This window comes from Pelophylax lessonae, assembly GCF_965119305.1.
Source record: "Pelophylax lessonae genome assembly, chromosome: 4".
Taxonomy (NCBI): Eukaryota; Metazoa; Chordata; class Amphibia; order Anura; family Ranidae; genus Pelophylax; species Pelophylax lessonae.
Window position 1 is genome coordinate 299,499,520 of NC_138771.1, and position 19,501 is coordinate 299,519,020.

At 42.8% G+C, this 19,501-nt stretch overlaps 1 protein-coding gene across 1 annotated transcript in view; it reads left to right on the forward strand.

Moving 5' to 3' along the window:
- Window positions 1-19,501, forward strand: part of ALDH1L2 (aldehyde dehydrogenase 1 family member L2) — a 120,335-nt gene that overhangs the window by 61,371 nt on the left and 39,463 nt on the right. The window contains exons 5-9 of the mRNA XM_082256207.1: window positions 4,456-4,557; window positions 5,852-5,941; window positions 6,915-7,049; window positions 10,042-10,167; window positions 10,360-10,451. Of these exons, the coding sequence (XP_082112333.1) occupies window positions 4,456-4,557; window positions 5,852-5,941; window positions 6,915-7,049; window positions 10,042-10,167; window positions 10,360-10,451 (545 nt within the window). The remainder of the gene's footprint in view (window positions 1-4,455; window positions 4,558-5,851; window positions 5,942-6,914; window positions 7,050-10,041; window positions 10,168-10,359; window positions 10,452-19,501) is intronic.

Here is a 19,501-nt window from a genome sequence, read left to right on the forward strand (position 1 = left end):
CTGCTCTTGTCTCTATTCCTTGCACCAGTGATTCATTCAGTCTCCATGATGGTGGCTTTACTGGACCTGCCTCAAAGTTAATTATAATGTGGATGGGGGAGTGATCCGACATGGAGAAAGAGCCAATCTGTGAGGCCACTACTCTAGACAGATCGCCCCTTGAAATTAGGATGCGATCTATTCTAGAGTACCTATTATGTACTGACGAATAGTAGGTAAAATCTTTTTCACTTGGATGCATAATGCGCCAGGGATCGACTAGGTTGAGGAGTGTGATTTCCTTACTAAGTTTTTTAAGTCGGGCATATGAGAGATGTGATGTACCTTGTGATGTATCTAAGAGTGGCTCTGCAGCGTAATTAAAATCCCCCCCCATGATTACCAGCCCTTCTTGAAAGTTTAACATTATTGGTGCCACCAGTGTTAAGAATGAAATCTGATTCTGGTTAGGGAAGTACACATTAATCATAGTAATCAGCCTTTCACCTATCTTACCCTTTACCATCAAGTATCTTCCTTGTGGATCAATACAAGTTTCTAAAAATGTCCATGGAACCTCTTTGGCCACCAATATGCTAACCCCTTTTGATTTAGGAATAGGGGTGGGGGCGTGATAAGACCATGGGAAATCCTTATTTTGTAATTTTGGGATAGATTCTTTTTTAAAATACGTCTCCTGGCAGAAAACTATCTGCCCATGGTTTCGTCTCATGTCTGCCAGGAAGCGTATTCTTTTTTCAGGTGTAGACAACCCTCTAACGTTTAATGACATAATTTTCACTTCCTGCATTTTTCCTGTCTCAAATGATTCTAACCAATTTACTACTTTACTTCTGAATTTTCTTACTCAGCTGTCTTCCTCCCTTTGTCCCCTCCAAGTGCCAATGGCTTTAGGGCTTACTAGGCCTAGGATTTATCCAAAGTCGATAAACTGATCCCTCTGTACAGAAAGCCCCCTAGACCTACTCAGACCTAATAGAGACAGGGGGAGACCGAGTAAAAAAAAGGGACAGAGAGAGAAAGAAAAAAAAGAAAAAAGAAAAAAAAAAAAAAAAAAAAAAAAAAAGAGAGAAAAAAAAAAAGACAGAACAACCCCCCCCTTTTCCACCCCCCCCCCCCAAAGAAGTGCCAGTGGAGCGTGATCCTATTGGTCGACTCTCGACCCTGCGTAACTAGACGCAACCTATTTGGGTGGGCAAATCCGAGGATTCATACCGTGAACAGGAGCAAATCTAACACAACCCACAATATCTGTATCTCCTAATGAGTTGACAAATTAACATAAGCCTGTAGGTGCATTCATTTCCTCCAGTTTAGAATATAAAGAAAAAAACAAAAAGAAAAAGAAAAATGAAAGAAATAAACACACCGACCTCTGCAGGTCCATGTACCCTAGGCATCCGCCCCTGTGTTGCTATCTCTAGGGAGGATTGGGGTTCCCGTATATATTCCCCCCTACCTATACATTCCTGTATCCACCCGCTGTATCAGGATCCCTTTTCTTTTGTAATTACCAAACACATTATTTAACTCCTGAGCCCCCCTAGCTACCTAGTATTGGTGATCCTCCTCCCTCGACCCCCTCCCCCTCCACCATATCACGTATGTGCCCCCTCTGACCTGCTCTGTGCCTCCTATTGGAATTACTCTACCTTTTCTAATCACTCATCTGCTCGTTTCCAAACTCATAGGGCTCCTACTTTCGAAGACCATGCCCAGAGAGTTTTAGACCCAAGAGAGGAACCAAAGCACTAGACCAGCAGGACACCGAGGGGGATATAGAGAGAACACAAATATAAAGGAAAGAGAACACCGCAAATTACTGCCCTTGAATACCAATTAATCCAGAATAATCATGGCTCCCCAATTACCCCTGGACCCGCATCCTCCCCCGACCGTGACCCCAAGTCAATCCCAGATTAGTCATATATGACTTATATTAATAATAGCTTTATTCTTGTATTGATATTCCTGGGTTCTACTTAAAAGCTGAGGGGCCCAGCCAGTCAGTGACCCTGATCGGCTGAATCTCTAGGAAGGCAAAAAGTCCTGGCAGTTGATCAGGCCAGCGCAGTGTAAAGGTCAGTTCCCCTTTCTTGACTTTTAGATGAAATGGGTGACCCCAGTGATAGATGGCCCCTGCCTTCCGAATTTCCTCCAGTAGGGGTTTCACTGCTGCTCGCATTCTTAGGGTGTTGCTTGATAGATCTGGTAAGAGCCGGATCGTTGCCCCTTCAAACTCAAAGGGGCCCCTATCCCATGCCTTCCTCATTATTTTTTCTTTTAGGGCGTAAAAATGTACCCTAGCCAGGACATCTCGTGGGTATCCCTCGCCCATGCTCCTTGGAGCCCTTACTCTGTGGACCCTGTCCATCTCAATTGCCTCCAACTGGGGTCTGTCCAGAAGGCTATTAAAAATCTCGGTCATTTTGGCAGGTAGGTTGGGTCCCTCCACTGTCTCAGGTAGCCCTCTTAGGCGTATGTTATTCCGCCGATGCCTATTTTCTCCATCATCTTGTTGCAGCTGTATCATGATTAGCTGTTTGGCAAATGATCTCTGCGAAGACTCTATGCTCTCCACTCTCTCTGCCATCTGGGCCTGGTCTTTTTCCACCCCCTCTATCCTTCCATCCATTTTCTGTATCTGACCCCTTAAAGAGTTGATTTCGCTGGTTAATGAGCTGACTATCGAGGCAGCCATTGCAGTTAGATCTTGTTTCGTAGGCATAAGAGATATTAACTCTTTCCATTCAGGAGACTGTATAGATAAATTTTGGGGAGGGGGGGATTGTGCCGTTGACTGTTCCTTTCCCGCCACCGCCATCTGCTCAGCTGTGTCCGCAATGTTCTGAGCCTGTAATTCCTTACTGCTGTTATTATTTTTACTGTCTTTCTTTGATCCTGTGTTCCCTGCTGTTCCAGCCTTTGTTGGAGCCATCCTATACTGTTCCTCCACTCTTTCACAACGTGCTCCCCTTAAAAAGTAAGCGGAGATATCTGTGGACCGGCCTGGTCTCTTTATATTGTACAGTTCACTAGTCTGCATAGGAAATGGGGGGGGGAGAGCAGACATTTACCAGCGTCCGTATCCTTTATCCCTCATATTTCTAAATGGGATGTTATATCTTCCAACCCCCCCCTTTCCTGAACCTCCTCCGTTTGTGAATGTACTCGTGTGGCACGGCCAAACATACAGCTCAAGTTGTAATAGTCTCGGGACTCACCAAGGCCGGTCCCACCGTCTCTGCACGACCTCCAACGTACAGCCTGGTCGTTCCAAGACTCTCCACTCCGCTCTGGGGAAAAGGAGGCTCCACTCCGGTCTAGGCTCGGCTCCTTTGGAACGGCTGCTCTCTGGCGCGCGGTGTGTCACCACGTGTACTCCCTTCCGGGTCTGAGGGGGGAGGGTGCCGCACGCTGTCTGTTGTGGGCGGATGCCTGCCTACGGGTCTCTGGACTCTGCTACGGTCCTCCTCACGGCATCATCCTCTTGCTCCACCGATTGCTAGCTCTTGAGACTACTGCTACTTTTCTGCACTGGGTTGATCTCTTTTGTATGTCCACCTGCTATTCTATCATCTGCTATCATACAACATTGCTAAACCTTCCTGCATCCATCTGCTACTGTCTCACCTTCAAGTGTCTATCACCTACCACCTCCACTCAACCTATCCCTCAACCTTCATCATTGTGTTACCACATATATAAAGTCACTCTAGGAACCAGTTTGCTAATTGTGTGTATTTACTGGCTGAAATAAGACCTTCCACACATGATGAGTCATTGAGGTTGGGAATGGTATCTCAGCATATCTCTTACATGACTACTGACGTGGAACTATTTCTGCAGCTGAAAATCCACACCATATAAGAAACGCAGGAGCGTTACAATGACATATCTTCCTTTAAAGCTGTTCTGGCTCTTTGTGGGGTTTCGCTAACTTCCTTATGCTGTCAATATCTATCCATAGGGTTTGTTGGCTATGAGCTGGAGTTCCATCCCAAAGTCATGAGTAGGCTAGTTGGAACTGGCTCAGCCTGAAAATTTATGGGAGCGAGGTCCTATGGGGTAGGAGCTAGGGGGGGCTACCCAAACATATGCTTCCATGGAGCCCATCAGGAAAGGAAAATAGCAGTAAGTATTTGATAGCAAATATTCAGTTTTATCAGAACTTCTGATCTACATATTTGTCTAGGGCGAGTAACTGAAAGTAAAGTGGATAAATATGACAGCCAGTCATCAAACCTTTTGTGAACAAGACATCAGAAATGGCAGCCTTTGTATTTTTTTTTTCACTGTGTTTTTTTCATACATGTGACAAGTTAAGTGTAAATTAGGTAGCTCTACTTGTGTGACTAGCATAACTGATATTAGTCTGACTCTGCAATCTTGATATGTAAATAATATACAATAAGCTGAATGTATACATATGAATTAAATCTTTTGCTTTGCTAGGTGGAAGCTGTACAGTTAATTGCTGATGGTAAAGCGCCTCGTATAGACCAACCAGAAGATGGGGCCACATACGAAGGAATCCAGAAAAAAGAAAACGCTAAGGTAAATCATAAAGCTGTCCTTTAAAACCTGCAGAGTTATACGTTTAGGTAATAAATATTAATTAGATTCTGGTGTTCATTGAAATTGTTTTACTAGATCTGACAAAATGTATTCAGTATACATGGAGCAGAGCTTGTTAAAACAATATCTTAGGAATCTTTGCCATCTACAATAAATCTATGTAGTCTTCTGGTCTTGAAATTAGGGAGGTTTATGAAAGGAGTGGTTGTTACTTTAGAGCTTATTAAAATGTGTAACAAAGGTTTGCTTGGCCAGATAGCTTCAATGCTACCGTAGATACAATTTGTATAGAAGAAATTGGAAACTTTGTAATTTTTCAAATATTGACAATGTTTCTTTTCATTTTACACTGAGATTCACATAAGTGACAACCACTGGGCTACATAAGTTTAGCTGGGAATGATGATTTGCTCACAGAAATTTTTTGAAGAGGCTGTATGCAATAAAGACAATCAACTGGCCTATTATTCACTCTCAAAATTCTCTACACGGCAGGTGTTCTAAAGTCGAAAAATATGTTTTTTAATCTCCGGATCTACAACTCAATTAGCAATAGGTTCTAGCAAGTGTTGTCCCGTGTGTGTGTGTATATATATATGTGTGTGTATATATATATATATATATATATATACATATATATATATATATATATATATATATATGTAAACACACACACACACATATATATATATATATATATATACTCTGTATATTTATTATTTTTTTATTTTTTAAATTTCTGCAACAGATTATAATGAAACACAGACTGCTTACAAATTATAACATGTTAAAATAAGGCATAAGCCTCACATGGTTTATGAACCAGGTACCAGGTCGTTTGAAGTAACCTCAAGTAAAAAGAAAAGATACAAGGAATTGGATTCAGTGGGTCCAGCTTGGATCTGTGCACCCCAGGATTTTATTGAAGTGAAAAGAAGGGGGAGAAGAGAGAAAAAAAAAAGAGGGTGGGGGGGGGTCACCACTAAGGAAGCAGAAGTAACAAATGCCAGTTTGTCGGCTTGGTACATAAATAGCTAATGTAGGTCATATATTTTGGAGACAATCAATCTAAAGAGACCCCAATAGAACCACCTTGTCTTTTATTCCTGGTCTTATGCCTTTTCATGTCTCTGTAGACAGAAGTAGAAGGGGAATGAGGAAATGTTGTCTGGTGTGTTTGAATACTTTTTGAGGTTACAGATTTTAAGACTTTAAGTCAAAAGGTAATATTTTTGTACCCAAAAGTAACCTGAACTTGGGATATTTTTTGCAGATCCCCTGGGACAACTCTGCAGAGGCTATCCATAACTGGATCCGTGGACATGATAAAGTGCCAGGAGCGTGGACTCTCATAAATGACCAGGTGTGAGTCCAAAGATATACAAGCCTTTATTTTTAATTCTTATTTTAGTGTTCATTTAAAGCTATTCTGTTACAAAGTTATAAAAAAGTAATAGATGTTGGACATTTTCCAAGTGTAAAAGTGGGTTGTTTTCTCTGTGCACACTAAATGACTATGTTCTATTTGTAACATTGGCCAGAGTGGGAAAGGGAGAGGGAAGACAGAGATGAAATAGGGTAACAACAACAATATAATTGTTATAAATACGTGGTTATACAGCATGGCTGCCAATCTGCCAGAAGTAAGAATTTTTCAGACCAGTGACCGACCTGCTTTAAGAACATCCTTCTGAATTGAAGGTGGAAAGAGTATAACCTACCTTACTCTAAGCTTTCTTCTATTTTCTCTCATGCAACAGGATTGGGGCCAGAACTTCAACCAGTCAACCTTATTGTTGGAATTCCTGATATGCTGTGCAAAATCTAGCAAGCATAGAATAGTATGGATATATCCATTTGTACTGGGTCTGCCAGCATAGTTAAAAAATTACAATTAGGACAGAGGCTGCACACAAAAAATAAATAGTGAGGTAATCACTAATCCTCTACCCTAGGGACCAAGGAGAAGACCCACACATATATACCGACTTCCAGGGCCTTTCAACCCCATTGTATTATGCGTACCTCACCACTAAAGGTTAACTACAGTCCTGTCCGTGTCATCTTCTGTGTTTTCAAAGTAGTAGAACAGAGCTACTAGGATCAACACATACCATTAAGTATTATGTTACTTGGTTTTGCTTGAACCACAGAAAGAGGTGGAAAAGATGTTTAAAGCAGTTTAACCAGAATGCAGAAGTGTTTGAGATGACATCCAGTGTCCTTTTAGGTTTATTAGAGATTTGTACACCAAGAGTGTTTTCTGAGAGTCTGAGAAGATATATTACACACATAAAAAATATGAGATGTTTTAATGTGATTTACTGTTCCACCAGATGGTGACACTTTATGGATCATCTTTACTGGAGGGAACAGTGCCTGCCGGGGAACAATTGCCTATTGATGATGCACCAAGACCAGGACTCGTTACAAAAAATGGACTAGTTCTTTTTGGTAAAGATGGAAAAATGGTAGGCAAAAAAGACATGCATTACTGAGCAAGGATAACTTTAAGCAAATAATGTCTTCTTTTATTTCTGTACATTGTATTTATCAAAATGCTCATCTATTTAAAGTTTCTATACATTATATAAATTAGTGAACATTTAGGACTCTTGTTGTAAACTTCAATAATTTAGTATAATATACACAAAAAAGGCATGATTAGATTCATCAGACCTATTGCCAGCCAATTTGTAATCCAAAGATGACTAGTGTGAAAAGGACAAAAGATGATAGGGAATCATAGGCGTGCGCACAAGGTGTGCTGGGTTTGCCTGGGCGCAGCCTAATCACACTAATTCCCTCTGCTTCCTGGCGCTCCCTGTCTCCCCCCTGCAGTGCTGCCAGCTTCACCCCTTTCCTCTCCCGCTGGCTTCTGCGGAGGATTTTTCAGGATGGAGAGCAGAGGAAGGTGCCAGTAAATATTTCACTTACTTCCTTTTCTGAAAGCACACAGTGAGTGATCTCTACCCATCGCTCCTGTGTTCATTCTTAATTGAAGCATAGTAAACTATGTTTACTATGCTGAAAGCGGAGTTCCACCCAAAAGTTGAACTTCCGCTTTAAGGCCTCCTGATCCCCTGACATGCCGCATTTGGCATGTCATTTGGTTTGGGGGGAAGCAGGTACCTAGATTTGACAGCCTAGGTGGCTCGAGCAGAAGTTCACCTCTCCTCCTCCCTCCCTGCAATCTTCTGGGACACGTTACAGGTCCCAGAAGATTGCCCATCCAGGATGTGCAGAGCAACTTGCGCATGCGCAGTGCGCATCCAGCTGTGGAGCCATAAGCTGACACAGCTGGGTGCCCACACTAGAGATGCCGGCGCAGCGGGGAGAAGAGGGAAAGAGCCAAGGCTCCCGCTGGCCACATCGCTGGATCGTGGGACAGGTGAGTGTGTGTTTATTAAAAGTCAGCAGCTACACTTTTTGTAGCTGCTGGCTTTTAATAAACACCAGAACAGGTGAAACTCTGCTTTAAGTTTGTGAATGAACAGGATGCCTCTCAGCACAGAGCACTTCCCATTCATTCACAGTCCAGTTCAGTTGAGGCTGCAGGGAAAGGGACTAGGAATACTCTGTCCTCAGTCCCTTTCTCTGTCTGAAAATTGAGACATCAGGGATCTGTTTAGACCCTTGACATACCACCAGAGCCTCCCAACGGGGCTCCTAAAAAAAAAAGCTGTAAAAAAAAAAAATAAAAAATGATATTGTAAAAAAATTATAAAAAGAAAAAAAAAAAAAACGAAAAAATTATAAAAAAACAATAAAAATAAAAAAAACTGCTGACACCGATGTCTGCTTTACTGACACTGTCCACTGCTCTGCTGATATACATGCATGTGTGTTTGTGCTCTGGGGTGCACATCCTAATGCAATAGGCAGCGCACACCAATGGTATGAATATATAAGATTCAGGCCTGGTTCACACTATTGCAAATTGGATGCGGGTTTCTTGACAGGAGACTGTGCCCTGCTCTCAATAGAGCCGATTCACACAGCTCCGTGTTGGCTGCGGAGTGGCTTGCAGAAAAGTCCTGTTTGACTTCTGGTCCATTTCAGGTCCGAATTCAGTCAAAAATTCGGACCTAATTCAGACCTAAAATGGTGCACAGGGACGCACTGGACTCCCGCTGCGAGCTGCTCTGAATTCAGTGTGACAGTTCTGGCCCTTTGCCAAAAGTACTTCCAGCTATGTGATTCTATCTAAAGTATCACTTCGGAGCAGTCACCACACATTCGCTGCATTAATAATGTGGAGAATGTGATGTTAATGTTCATACTGACAAATGTCTGAAGTACAGAATCATCTGCGTTAGTTGAATGTGAGCCTGGCCAGTGCAAGCTATGGGGTTGATATACTGAAACTGGAGAGGGCAAAATCTGGTGCATCTCTGCATAGAAACCAATCAGCTTCCAGGGTTTTTTTTTTCCGTCAAATCTCATTTGAGCAAGCTGAAGTTATCAGCTGATTCGCTACCATGCACATCTGCACCAGATTTTGCACTCTCCAGTATTAGTAAATCAACCCCAGTAGGTCTTCTCCATAGTCCATTTTTTTCACAAGTTTAGCACTAGGAGGATTCACTTTCTTTCCGTCCCTACGTTCAGCATTATAGACAATAGGCCACCATAGGGAATCATTTTATTTTCATTGTAAAATGCAGTGATCTGCCACCTCAGCCTGGCAAATGTGTAAAATGAATATGTCAGGTGAATGTAACATTATAAACTTGGTAAGTAATACAGTAAGTGATGCGGTGATTATGCAGAATATGACTGCCTAACATAGTTTATAAATAGGTCAAATGCCTCTCCAGGGAATATATAGCAAATGTCTGATGTAAATATCACCTGATCACCTGATTTATAGAGCATCAGCATGGTCTTACCACTGCCATATTGTTGCTTAAAAAATATAAATAACTGTCCCATTTATAAAGCTCAGCACTATGCTTTACAGAGTCCAAAAACTAGCAAGTGTCATGTATTTCAGTTACTTTTTGAATAAAAAATCTTGGAAAGGGGCAACCCAGTCATATGTCCACTCAAAGTAGTGTGACTGGCATCTCTTTCAATTACCAAGCATTTTGCAGCATACTGTATATAATGCAGAGAGAACTTTTTGGGACACTGCATTCTTCCCACCTTGCTCTGCCTTTTATGAGTTTCTTGTAAAATTTATAGTGCAGTGTGCAGTAAGCTTTGAGGGAGATTTTCTAAAATTCAAACACATAGAATATGGTGCAGCTATGCTTGGTAGCCAATCAGCTTCTTACTTGAGCTTGTTCAATTGAAATTTGACAATAAAACCTGGAATCTGATTGGTTATGCACAGCTGCACCAGATTTTGCACTCCCCAATTTTAGTAAATCTCCCCATTGTGTTGTCTGCAATATCTGCTCCTTATTATAATTAGCACCATAGACTTAATTCATATAAATATATTTTTTTATGTTACAGTTAATTGTCAAAAATCTTCAATTTGAAGATGGGAAAATGATCCCTGCATCTAAATACTTCTCAAGAAGTGAAGTTACCACCTTGGAGCTGACTGACGAGGAAAAAAATATGGAATCTAATATTAGGGTAAGACTTACCATAAGCACAACACACATTTCCCTTCCTATGAGTTCTCTAAAAGACAAATTCTAAAGTGCCTTTCACTATCTGATATAAAAAGTAAACCGTGCAGGTGTCAGACTGATCTATAAAAATAATTGAATTATTATTGAAAATGTAGCCATCATTCACAGGCATTATTTTATTTCATACACGTAGGACATTTGGAAGGGGATTCTAACTAATGTTGCTGTAATAGAAGATACAACAGATTTTTTCAAATCTGGTGCTGCATCCATGGATGTTGTCAGGTCAGTGGTATTTAAATATATCCTATGAATTGAGTGTATTTTTCCTTTTTATTAACATAGCCCTGTTGTAATATTTATAACCTTCAGCTGTGTTTTCCAAATTGTGGGCAAAGTCCATACTCTTGGTAGTATAAAAAAGCTTTGAAACTAAATAGTGGACTGGGCCAAAGTTCTAACACCTGTGTTTACAATGAGTATTTTCTTTATTTGCGATGGTGCTCGCCACAGTGATTACGAGACACTAGAGGTTTTATGGTGAGTTAACCACTTGCCATCTGCCCCATAGCAGTTTTACTGCTGCAGGGCGGCTCTCCTGTGCAGAATCACATATATATATATGATTCTGAACTTCCGCCTGCAGGGGGCGCACAAGCTGCTTCTGCTGGTAATATTCACAGCAGAAGCCGATCTGCAGGTGTGGGGCATGCAATGTCCTCCAGCACCCGCCAATCATCATTAAACCACATAGAATTGGGATCTGCCTATGTAAACAAGGCAGAATTCCTTTCTGACAAGGGGAAAGGGATGGATTCTGTTTCCTGCAAAGCATGGACTAGAATCAATCTGTTTCCTTAAGCCCCGTACACACGTACCGATCGTCGGCCGAACGATCGGCCGTCTTTTGTCCAGGGCTGATGTGTCTGTTGAAAACTGCAAAAGACTGCACACGAATTTTGTCGGCCAACAACAGCCGACTGCAGAAGTGATGTCATGTGATGGTTAACTTTCCTTGTCTTTTTTCTTTTCTGAGCATGCCCAGTCTTGCAAATCTGCTGTCTGTCGGCCAAAATATGTACTGACTGACTCACAATCGGCCGTTCTGTTGTCGGCGTACAAAAATTTTAATGCCTGCAGGACAGATTCTGTTCGGCCGAAAATGCGCTGTCGGCTGTCGGAAGCATCATACTAACAAGCCTACAATCGGCCGGTCGGTCGGCGGCTGAATATTTGCGGCCGACAATCGGTACGTGTGTACGGGGCTTTAGTGAAAGCAGCACACTGTGTACACAAAAACACTGGTTAGGAACACTGTTAACCCTTTAACCAGTTATGGACCGGAAGGATTTGCCCCCTTAATGACCAGGCCATTTTTTTGCTATTCGGCACTGCATTACTTAACGAAAAATTGCGTGGTCATGCAACGCTGTACCAAAATAAAATTGATGTCCTTTTTTTCCCCACAAATGGAGCTTTCTTTTGGTGGTATTTGATCACCTGTGTGATTTTTATTTTTTGCGCTATAAAAAAAAAAAATGAGCGACAATTCTGAAAAAAAAAAAAGAAAATATTTTTCACATTCTGCTATATAACATTTCCAAAAAAAAATTTAAAAATCAAAATTTTTCATTTTTATAGGCCAATTTGTATTTTGCAACATATTTTTGGTAAAAAATAACATATTATTTATAACATCCATAAGTGTATTTTGATTGGTTTGCGCAACAGTTATTGCGTCTACAAACGAGGGGAAAGATTTATCTCATTTTTATTTATTTATTTATTTATTGTTACTAGTAGTGGGGGCGATCTGCGATTTTTAGCGGGACTGCGACATTGCGGCGGACAGATTGGACCCCTAACTGACATTTTTGACACTTTTGGGGGGACCTGTGACATTACTACAGTAATCAGTGCTAAAAATATGCACTGTTACTGTAATAATGACATTGGCAGGAAAGGGAGTTAACCTAGTGGGTGATCAAGGGGTTAAATGTAAAGCCTAGGGCAGTGATTACTAACTGTGGGGAGTTGGGCTTTTGAAATGACCATAGAGACCTGTGATCCTATATAGAAGGATTACAGGCGCTCTGTGATAATTTCAGAGAGAAGAACGGACAGCTGTGTTTACAACAGCTGGCCGTTCTTCTCTCTCAGCAGAGAGCGTTCGCGGGTGGCCAGCGGCAATCGCGACCGCCGTGCGTCAGCATCCCCGCTGCCTAGTAGGGAAAGGAGCGTGCCGCCGCTGGGGCGCGCTCGCCCCCCTGCACCACGCGCGCAACCAACGTACCCCTACGTCGGTTCGTGCAGGAGGGGCTGCCTGCCACAGTATATCTGCGATGGGTGGTCCGGAGCTGGTTAATCATCCTGAATGTTTAACCCCTTCCCAGCCAGCACCATTAGTACAGGGACAGTGCATATTTTTAGCACTGATCACTGTATTAGTTTCACTGGTTTCTGCAAAATGTCAGTTAGTATCTGACTGCCCGCCGCAAAATCGCAGTCCTGCTATAAGTCGCTGATCAATGCTATTAGTATAAAATAAATAAATAAATAAAAATCTCATAAATATATCCCATGCTTAGTAGAAGATCTAATGTTCACGTAGACCAATCAATCTATATACGCGTATTGGGATTTTTTTAGATTAAATCTTATTTTATTGAGAAAGAAGTGTAGTAAAGCATATACATCATTATACAAGGATATCCAAGATGAGGTAAAGGTATGGGAGACATAGGAGAAGATGCAACTACAGCTATATGGCATCTTTATGTTATGGTATCCTGATAGTAGAGTACAATAATAAATCTCATACTTAATCGATGTTGCAGATGCATAGAACATGTTGTTCAGGATACCTTAGGTTATGTTAAAAAAAACCCGGTCTCTCAGCAACTGGTGTATCATTAAGACTTCAATATGAAGGGATGGTTTCTAGAAGCTAGAGATATATTGAATCAATATCGTATAGTAGTTGCACTCATAGAGGTGAGGAGAGAGTCAAGGAAGAAAGGTAGAGACAGACAGAGTAGAAAGGACACCGAGGGGAATGTGGGGAAAGAATCTAAAGTGTTTGCAAAGCAAGATACTACGTGCGTATCACTTTTCGGGCACAAACCGTGCCAAACTTAATGTGGGAGAAAGGTCGAAGGGAAGTAATCTGAGTTATGATCCCAGCAGTATGGCAGGCAACAAATATATAACACACCCATTAGGGAACAGAAAATGAATGAGAGCAAAGGTAACAAATGTTCAATGAAAAAAGAAGAGAACAGGAACAAAAAAGGGGCTACGAGTCTACAGCATCCCTGGTTGGTTGGCAAACAAGCCTAACTATATGTCATATAAGAACTGCTTACAGAGGAAAAAAGTGAACCCCAATCCAAATGAACAACTACGTAGAAACAGCAGAAATCGGAATGGCCCAAACATGCATCATAAACATAGCGCAGTCCCCATCCCTCCAATGTACTGCTACATATAGATTTAGTACACTTATTGCCCGCAAGGTCGGCAAGGGTGTACACAAGAGCTTGGAAGGGGGAGGGGAATGCTTTTAAATGGAAGTACTAGCTATGGTTAACCACTCCTAAGAGTATAGGGTATAATGGCAGCTATACCTTGTAGTAGCTGAGGTAGGCACAGAGGATCCATGGTCTGCCCCAAACCCCAACCAAAAAAATCTCACAGGTGAAGGGCAGGGTAAGAGCCTGTATATCCAGTAGCTCCTCACCCTCAGCACGCGCCAACACTGCAAAGTTCGTGAACATGGCCATGGGGGAGGGATAGCATAAATGGAAGGGTATGACTAATGCAAACCTGACGAAAGTTGATGGAGTAAAGATGTCTGTTTACAATCTACTGAGCAAGGCGACTAGGGTCTTCGGCATATCCTCATATAGAGGGCCTGGTCCATCTTCCAGTGAGTTAGGGCGTTGTGCCCCATGGTCCACAGACGTGGATCTGGATCTTTGACGTTTACGCCTTTGTGGGAGAGGACCTCGTCTCTGCAGCCCTGGTCTATCTTCAGGACAGTCTAACCAATTTGTAATGTCTATCGGGTCTTGCTCAAGGAAGAAGAAGAAATCAGGGAGTTGGTCTGGGTCTGAGAGAATGAATTTTTTGTCATTGCGTTTCACCTTAACGCTGAAGGGATGGCCCCAGGTGTATGTAGCACCAGCTGTGCAGCCTGTATCTCCGGCGATGCATCCTCACAGGCTCAGGCTGCTGCTGAAGAAGAGGGAGGAGGCTTGGATTTCCCTGCAGCACGGCCTGGCGCCATCTTGTCAGGCCTGGGGGTCCGAGGTTCTGGGGGAGCTGTGCGGAGTAGGTACCTCTGTATGGTCCCCTGCTGTAGCTCACCAGACTCAGCAGGCTGAGAGTTATCCTCCGGCGTATTGTGGGTGTGAGAGTCCTGCATAGCAGCCTGTCACTGCCGGGAGAGCACAGAGCTCAGCAGAACGCATCCTCGGCCACGCCCCCCTGGGATTTTTTTTTTTTACCAAAAATATGTAGCAGAATACATATTGGCCTAAGTTTATGAAGAAATTTGATTTTTTAACACTTTTTTTTGGATATTTATATTTTTTTCTCAAAATTGTTGGTCTTTTTTTGTTGATAGCACAAAAAATAAAAAATGCAGTGGCAATCAAATATCACCAAAAGAAGGCTCTATTTGTGGAAAACAAGGACATCGATTTTTTATGGTACTGTGTTGCACGACCCCGCAATTGTCAGTTAAAGTGACACAGTGCCGTATCTCATTAAATGGCCTGGTCATGAAGGGGGGTAAATCTTCCGGAGGTCAAGTGGTTAAGCCACAGAACTGAATTTCACACTGGTGAGGCTGTTGTGGAGGCAGTGGTGTTTTGAATAGGTTCTGCATCTCTCAGAAGCAGATAATTATAGTGCCGGCAGCCCAGGAAATAAGCAGGGGAGACTGTGCAGATATTTAGGTATCAGTTAGCAAGTACAGCTAAAGAACATGCTGACACAGTATATGTAGCTGGTACACGGCTAAATCATTGCTCTAAATTGTAAACAGCAGGCATAAAAGTTGTACCTACACATGCATTGTGGAACAAAGCTTACTTCAGTGTGGAAGAAAATGATTCAAAGTAAAAACGGAAGATCCTGCAGAATCCGACACTTCTGGTAAAAGCTGTATTTTTTGTTTCCCATAACTATGATCTGCCAGCCCCTACATCCTTACTCTTTAGTTCAATCTTATTTTATTGAAAGAGAAGGGTTTTACAGAATTAGGGGAGAAGCATGGGGGTATGAAACATACAGTGAAATAAATTGTGCAGGTATGACATACGGTAAACTGTGAAGTGCATACAACAGTCAATATCAATAAGTGCAAATAAGGAACCTAAACTGCCAGGTCCATCAGATCCTGGCAGCAGCACAAGGTCAAGAAAACAGCAACTTGGGATGTCAGGTGGTAACATAAATAGTAGAAAATTCAAGGAAAGGCCAACCCCAGTATAAACACTCTCATGGCTGGCGTCACTTGAGGAGATTATGGGAAGTGTGGTAGGCATTGATAAATATCCCGGCTTTCCAATGAGAAACGCCTAAAAACAACAAATAAGCAAAAGAAGATTGCCTTATGGTGTCAATGGTATAGCCAGAGAGGGGAATAAAGGTAAAAGGATGGGATAAAACAGGAGAATGTAAGGAGGTATGCCAAGGGGGAAAAGAAGGTAGAGGAAATCAGGAGGGGCCGCCCACGTCCCACTACTGCCCCCCAGCACCAGGTAGCACAGACGTCTCGAGCCAGGACTGAAAGGCGTCCGAACACCGAAACATGTCCCAGGACCTCCAAGCAGCAGAGAATCGGTCCTCCCTGTCCCCCTCCCGCGCCAACAGGTTTTCCATGTCTCTAAGCCGGTCCAGTTCCAGAGCCCACTCAAGTTTAGAGGGTACACGCTTGGTCTTCTAGTGTCTGGGTATCACTGTCCGAACAGCCGCCAAGAAAAACCTCAAAACGTCTCTCTTGATCGACCGAGAGGAGCCGGGTAACAGAGACAACAGGGCCAGTTCCGGTGTCGCAGGAACATTGGTGGCCTGGAGCCTGCAATACAGAGCTATAATTTCAGTCCACAATTCATGGATCTGGGGACATTCCCACCAGTTGTGAATAAGCGTTCCCCTAGAGGACGTGCACCGCCAACATTGGTCCGACTGGAGTGGGTCAATGTAGGCGATCGAGGAAGGGCACCTGTACCATCTGCTTAAGAGTTTGAACCCCTTCTCCTGAACTTGGGTAGCAGGAGACAGAGAGTGTGTCATCGCAAAGCATTTGTGCCAGTCGGTAGATGAAAGGGTTCGGCCCAGGTCCCTGTCCCAAATAGCAGTATATGTCGGTAGGTCAGGGCGGAGGGCACGCAATAACAAGGAATATAAGAGAGACACCGTGTGCGTGGGGGGAACATCCTGGAGCAGGATAGAGTCCAACTCCGAAGGGTCTCCCCTAACATCAGTCAACGAGGGTAGAGTGTGGATATAGGAGAGGGCCTGGCGGCGCTGCAGCCAGTTCACAGGATCACCACTGGGGGTGGCGGATGCAGGAGACATCAACAGGGACGGGTCAGCTCGGAGAATTTGGGACACCCGTCGATGGTCCGTCGCGTCCCAGGAGCCAAATCTGGAACACGAGGCCGCCGGTGGGAATGCTGGGGATCCAAAGAAGGGCGTCATGGGGCCTTGAGGACTTGACAAATGTCCCGATTTATTCAGGCAATCCCAGACCCGTATCCTTACTCTTTACTGCAGAGACTGGCAGTGCCAGCAACAGGAGAGGTACAGTGGGTACGGAAAGTATTCAGACCCCCTTAAATTTTTCACTCTTTGTTATATTGCAGCCATTTGCTAAAATCCTTTAGGTTCATTCTTCTTCCTCATGAATGTACACATAGCACCCCATACTGACAGAAAAACACAGAATTGTTGACATTGTTGCAGATTTATTAAAAAAGAAAAACTGAAATATCACATGGTCCTAAGTATTCAGACCCTTTGCTCAGTATTTAGTAGAAGCCCCCTTTTGATCTAATACAGCCAGGAGTCTTTTTGGGAAAGATGCAACAAGTCTTTCACACCTGGATTTGGGGATCCTCTGCCATTCCTCCTTGCAGATCCTCGCCAGTTCTGTCAGGTTGGATGGTAAACGTTGGTGGACAGCCATTTTTAGGTCTCTCCAGAGATGCTCAATTGGGTTTAAGTCACGGCTCTGGCTGGGCCATTCAAGAACAGTCACGGAGTTGTTGTGAAGCCACTCCTTCGTTATTTTAGCTGTGTGCTTAGGGTCATTGTCTTGTTGGAAGGTAAACCTTCGGCCCAGTCTGAGGTCCAGAGCACTCTGGAGAAGGTTTTTGTCTAGGATATCCCTGTACTTGGCCGCATTCATCTTTCCCTCGATTGCAACCAGTCGTCCTGTCCCTGCAGCTGAAAAACACCCCCACAGCATGATGCTGCCACCACCATGCTTCACTGTTGGGACTGTATTGGACAGGTGATGAGCAGTGCCTGGTTTTCTCCACACATACCGCTTAGAATTAAGGCCAAAAAGTTCTATTTTGGTCTCATCAGACCAGAGAATCTTATTTCTCACCATCTTGGAGTCCTTCAGGTGTTTTTTAGCAAACTCCATGCGGGCTTTCATGTGTCTTACACTGAGGAGAGGCTTCCGTCGGGCCACTCTGCCATAAAGCCCCGACTGGTGGAGGGTTGCAGTGATGGTTGACTTTCTACAACTTTCTCCCATCTCCTGACTGCATCTCTGGAGCTCAGCCACAGTGATTTTGGGTTCTTCTTTACCTCTCTCACCAAGGCTCTTCTCCCCCGATAGCTCAGTTTGGCCGGACGGCCAGCTCTAGGAAGGGTTCTGGTCGTCCCAAACGTCTTCCATTTGAGGATTATGGAGGCCATTGTGCTCTTAGGAACCTTAAGTGCAGCAGAAATCTTTTTGTAACCTTGGCCAGATCTGTGCCTTGCCACAATTCTGTCTCTGAGCTCTTCAGGCAGTTCCTTTGACCTCATGATTCTCATTTGCTCTGACATGCATTGTGATCTGGAAGGTCTTATAAAGACAGGTGTGTGGCTTTCCTAATCAAGTCCAATCAGTATAATCAAACACAGCTGGACTCAAATGAAGGTGTAGAACCATCTCAAGGATGATCAGAAGAAATGGAAAGCACCTGAGTTAAATATATGAGTGTCACAGCAAAGGGTTTGAATACTTAGGACCATGTGATATTTCAGTTTTTCTTTTTTAATAAATCTGCAACAATGTCAACAATTCTGTGTTTTTCTGTCAATATGGGGAGCTGTGTGTACATTCACGAGGAAGAAGAATGAACTTAAATGATTTTAGCAAATGGCTGCAATATAACAAAGAGTGAAAAATTTAAGGGGGTCTGAATACTTTCCGTACCCACTGTAACTATTCTAGGGGGTTCAATTCAGTAAAGGCAAATAGACTGTTTACTTTGCAAGCAAATTTGCCCCAGAGCTTAGTGAATAAGACGAAGCTGACTTCCATCATCCAATTATGTGCAAGCCAAATTACTGTTCATTTTCCCTTGCACATAATTGGGTATTCTTTGCAAACTGAAACTTCACCCTATTCCAGTGATGATGAACCTTGGCACTCCAGATGTTTTGAAACAACATTTCCCATGATGCTCAACTACACTGCAGAGTGCATGAGCATCATGAGAAATGTAGTTCCAAAACATCTGGGGTGTCAAGGTCCGCCATCACTGCACCTATTCACTAAACTCTGAGGCTAATTCCTCTGCAAAGTGCAACTTTCCATGCAAATTGAATAGCCTAATTGTCTTTAGTAAATCAATCCCTATGTCTTCTTTGCAGGGGACAGTTACTTTGATGATTTATTTAAAGGGATAATTCCACTCTTATTGTTTAAGATGATTTTATTAAATATAATGAATGAATAATGAATTTGTTATACGGCTTTATATGCACCATTCTTGTCTATGTAGTGCATATAATCCTAGATCCTGAGGAAGCCCCTGAATAGGGCGAAATGCGTCGATCCCTTTACACTTATATGCTATCTTCTGGATCTCATCAATGTCGGGTTAATTAAATGTATACTTGATCAGAATACTGATGTACTGATCATATTAAATGTGTTTTTAACATTCTATATGCTAATACTTGATAATTGAACTTTTTGTATTTGGATTTTCTATGCAGTATTGTTTACATATAGTATAATCATCACTAGGCACCTTAAAATCCCCACATTGTTCCCGCCATTCTATCCAATTGGAGAGTGGACGGGAGCCCCCATTATT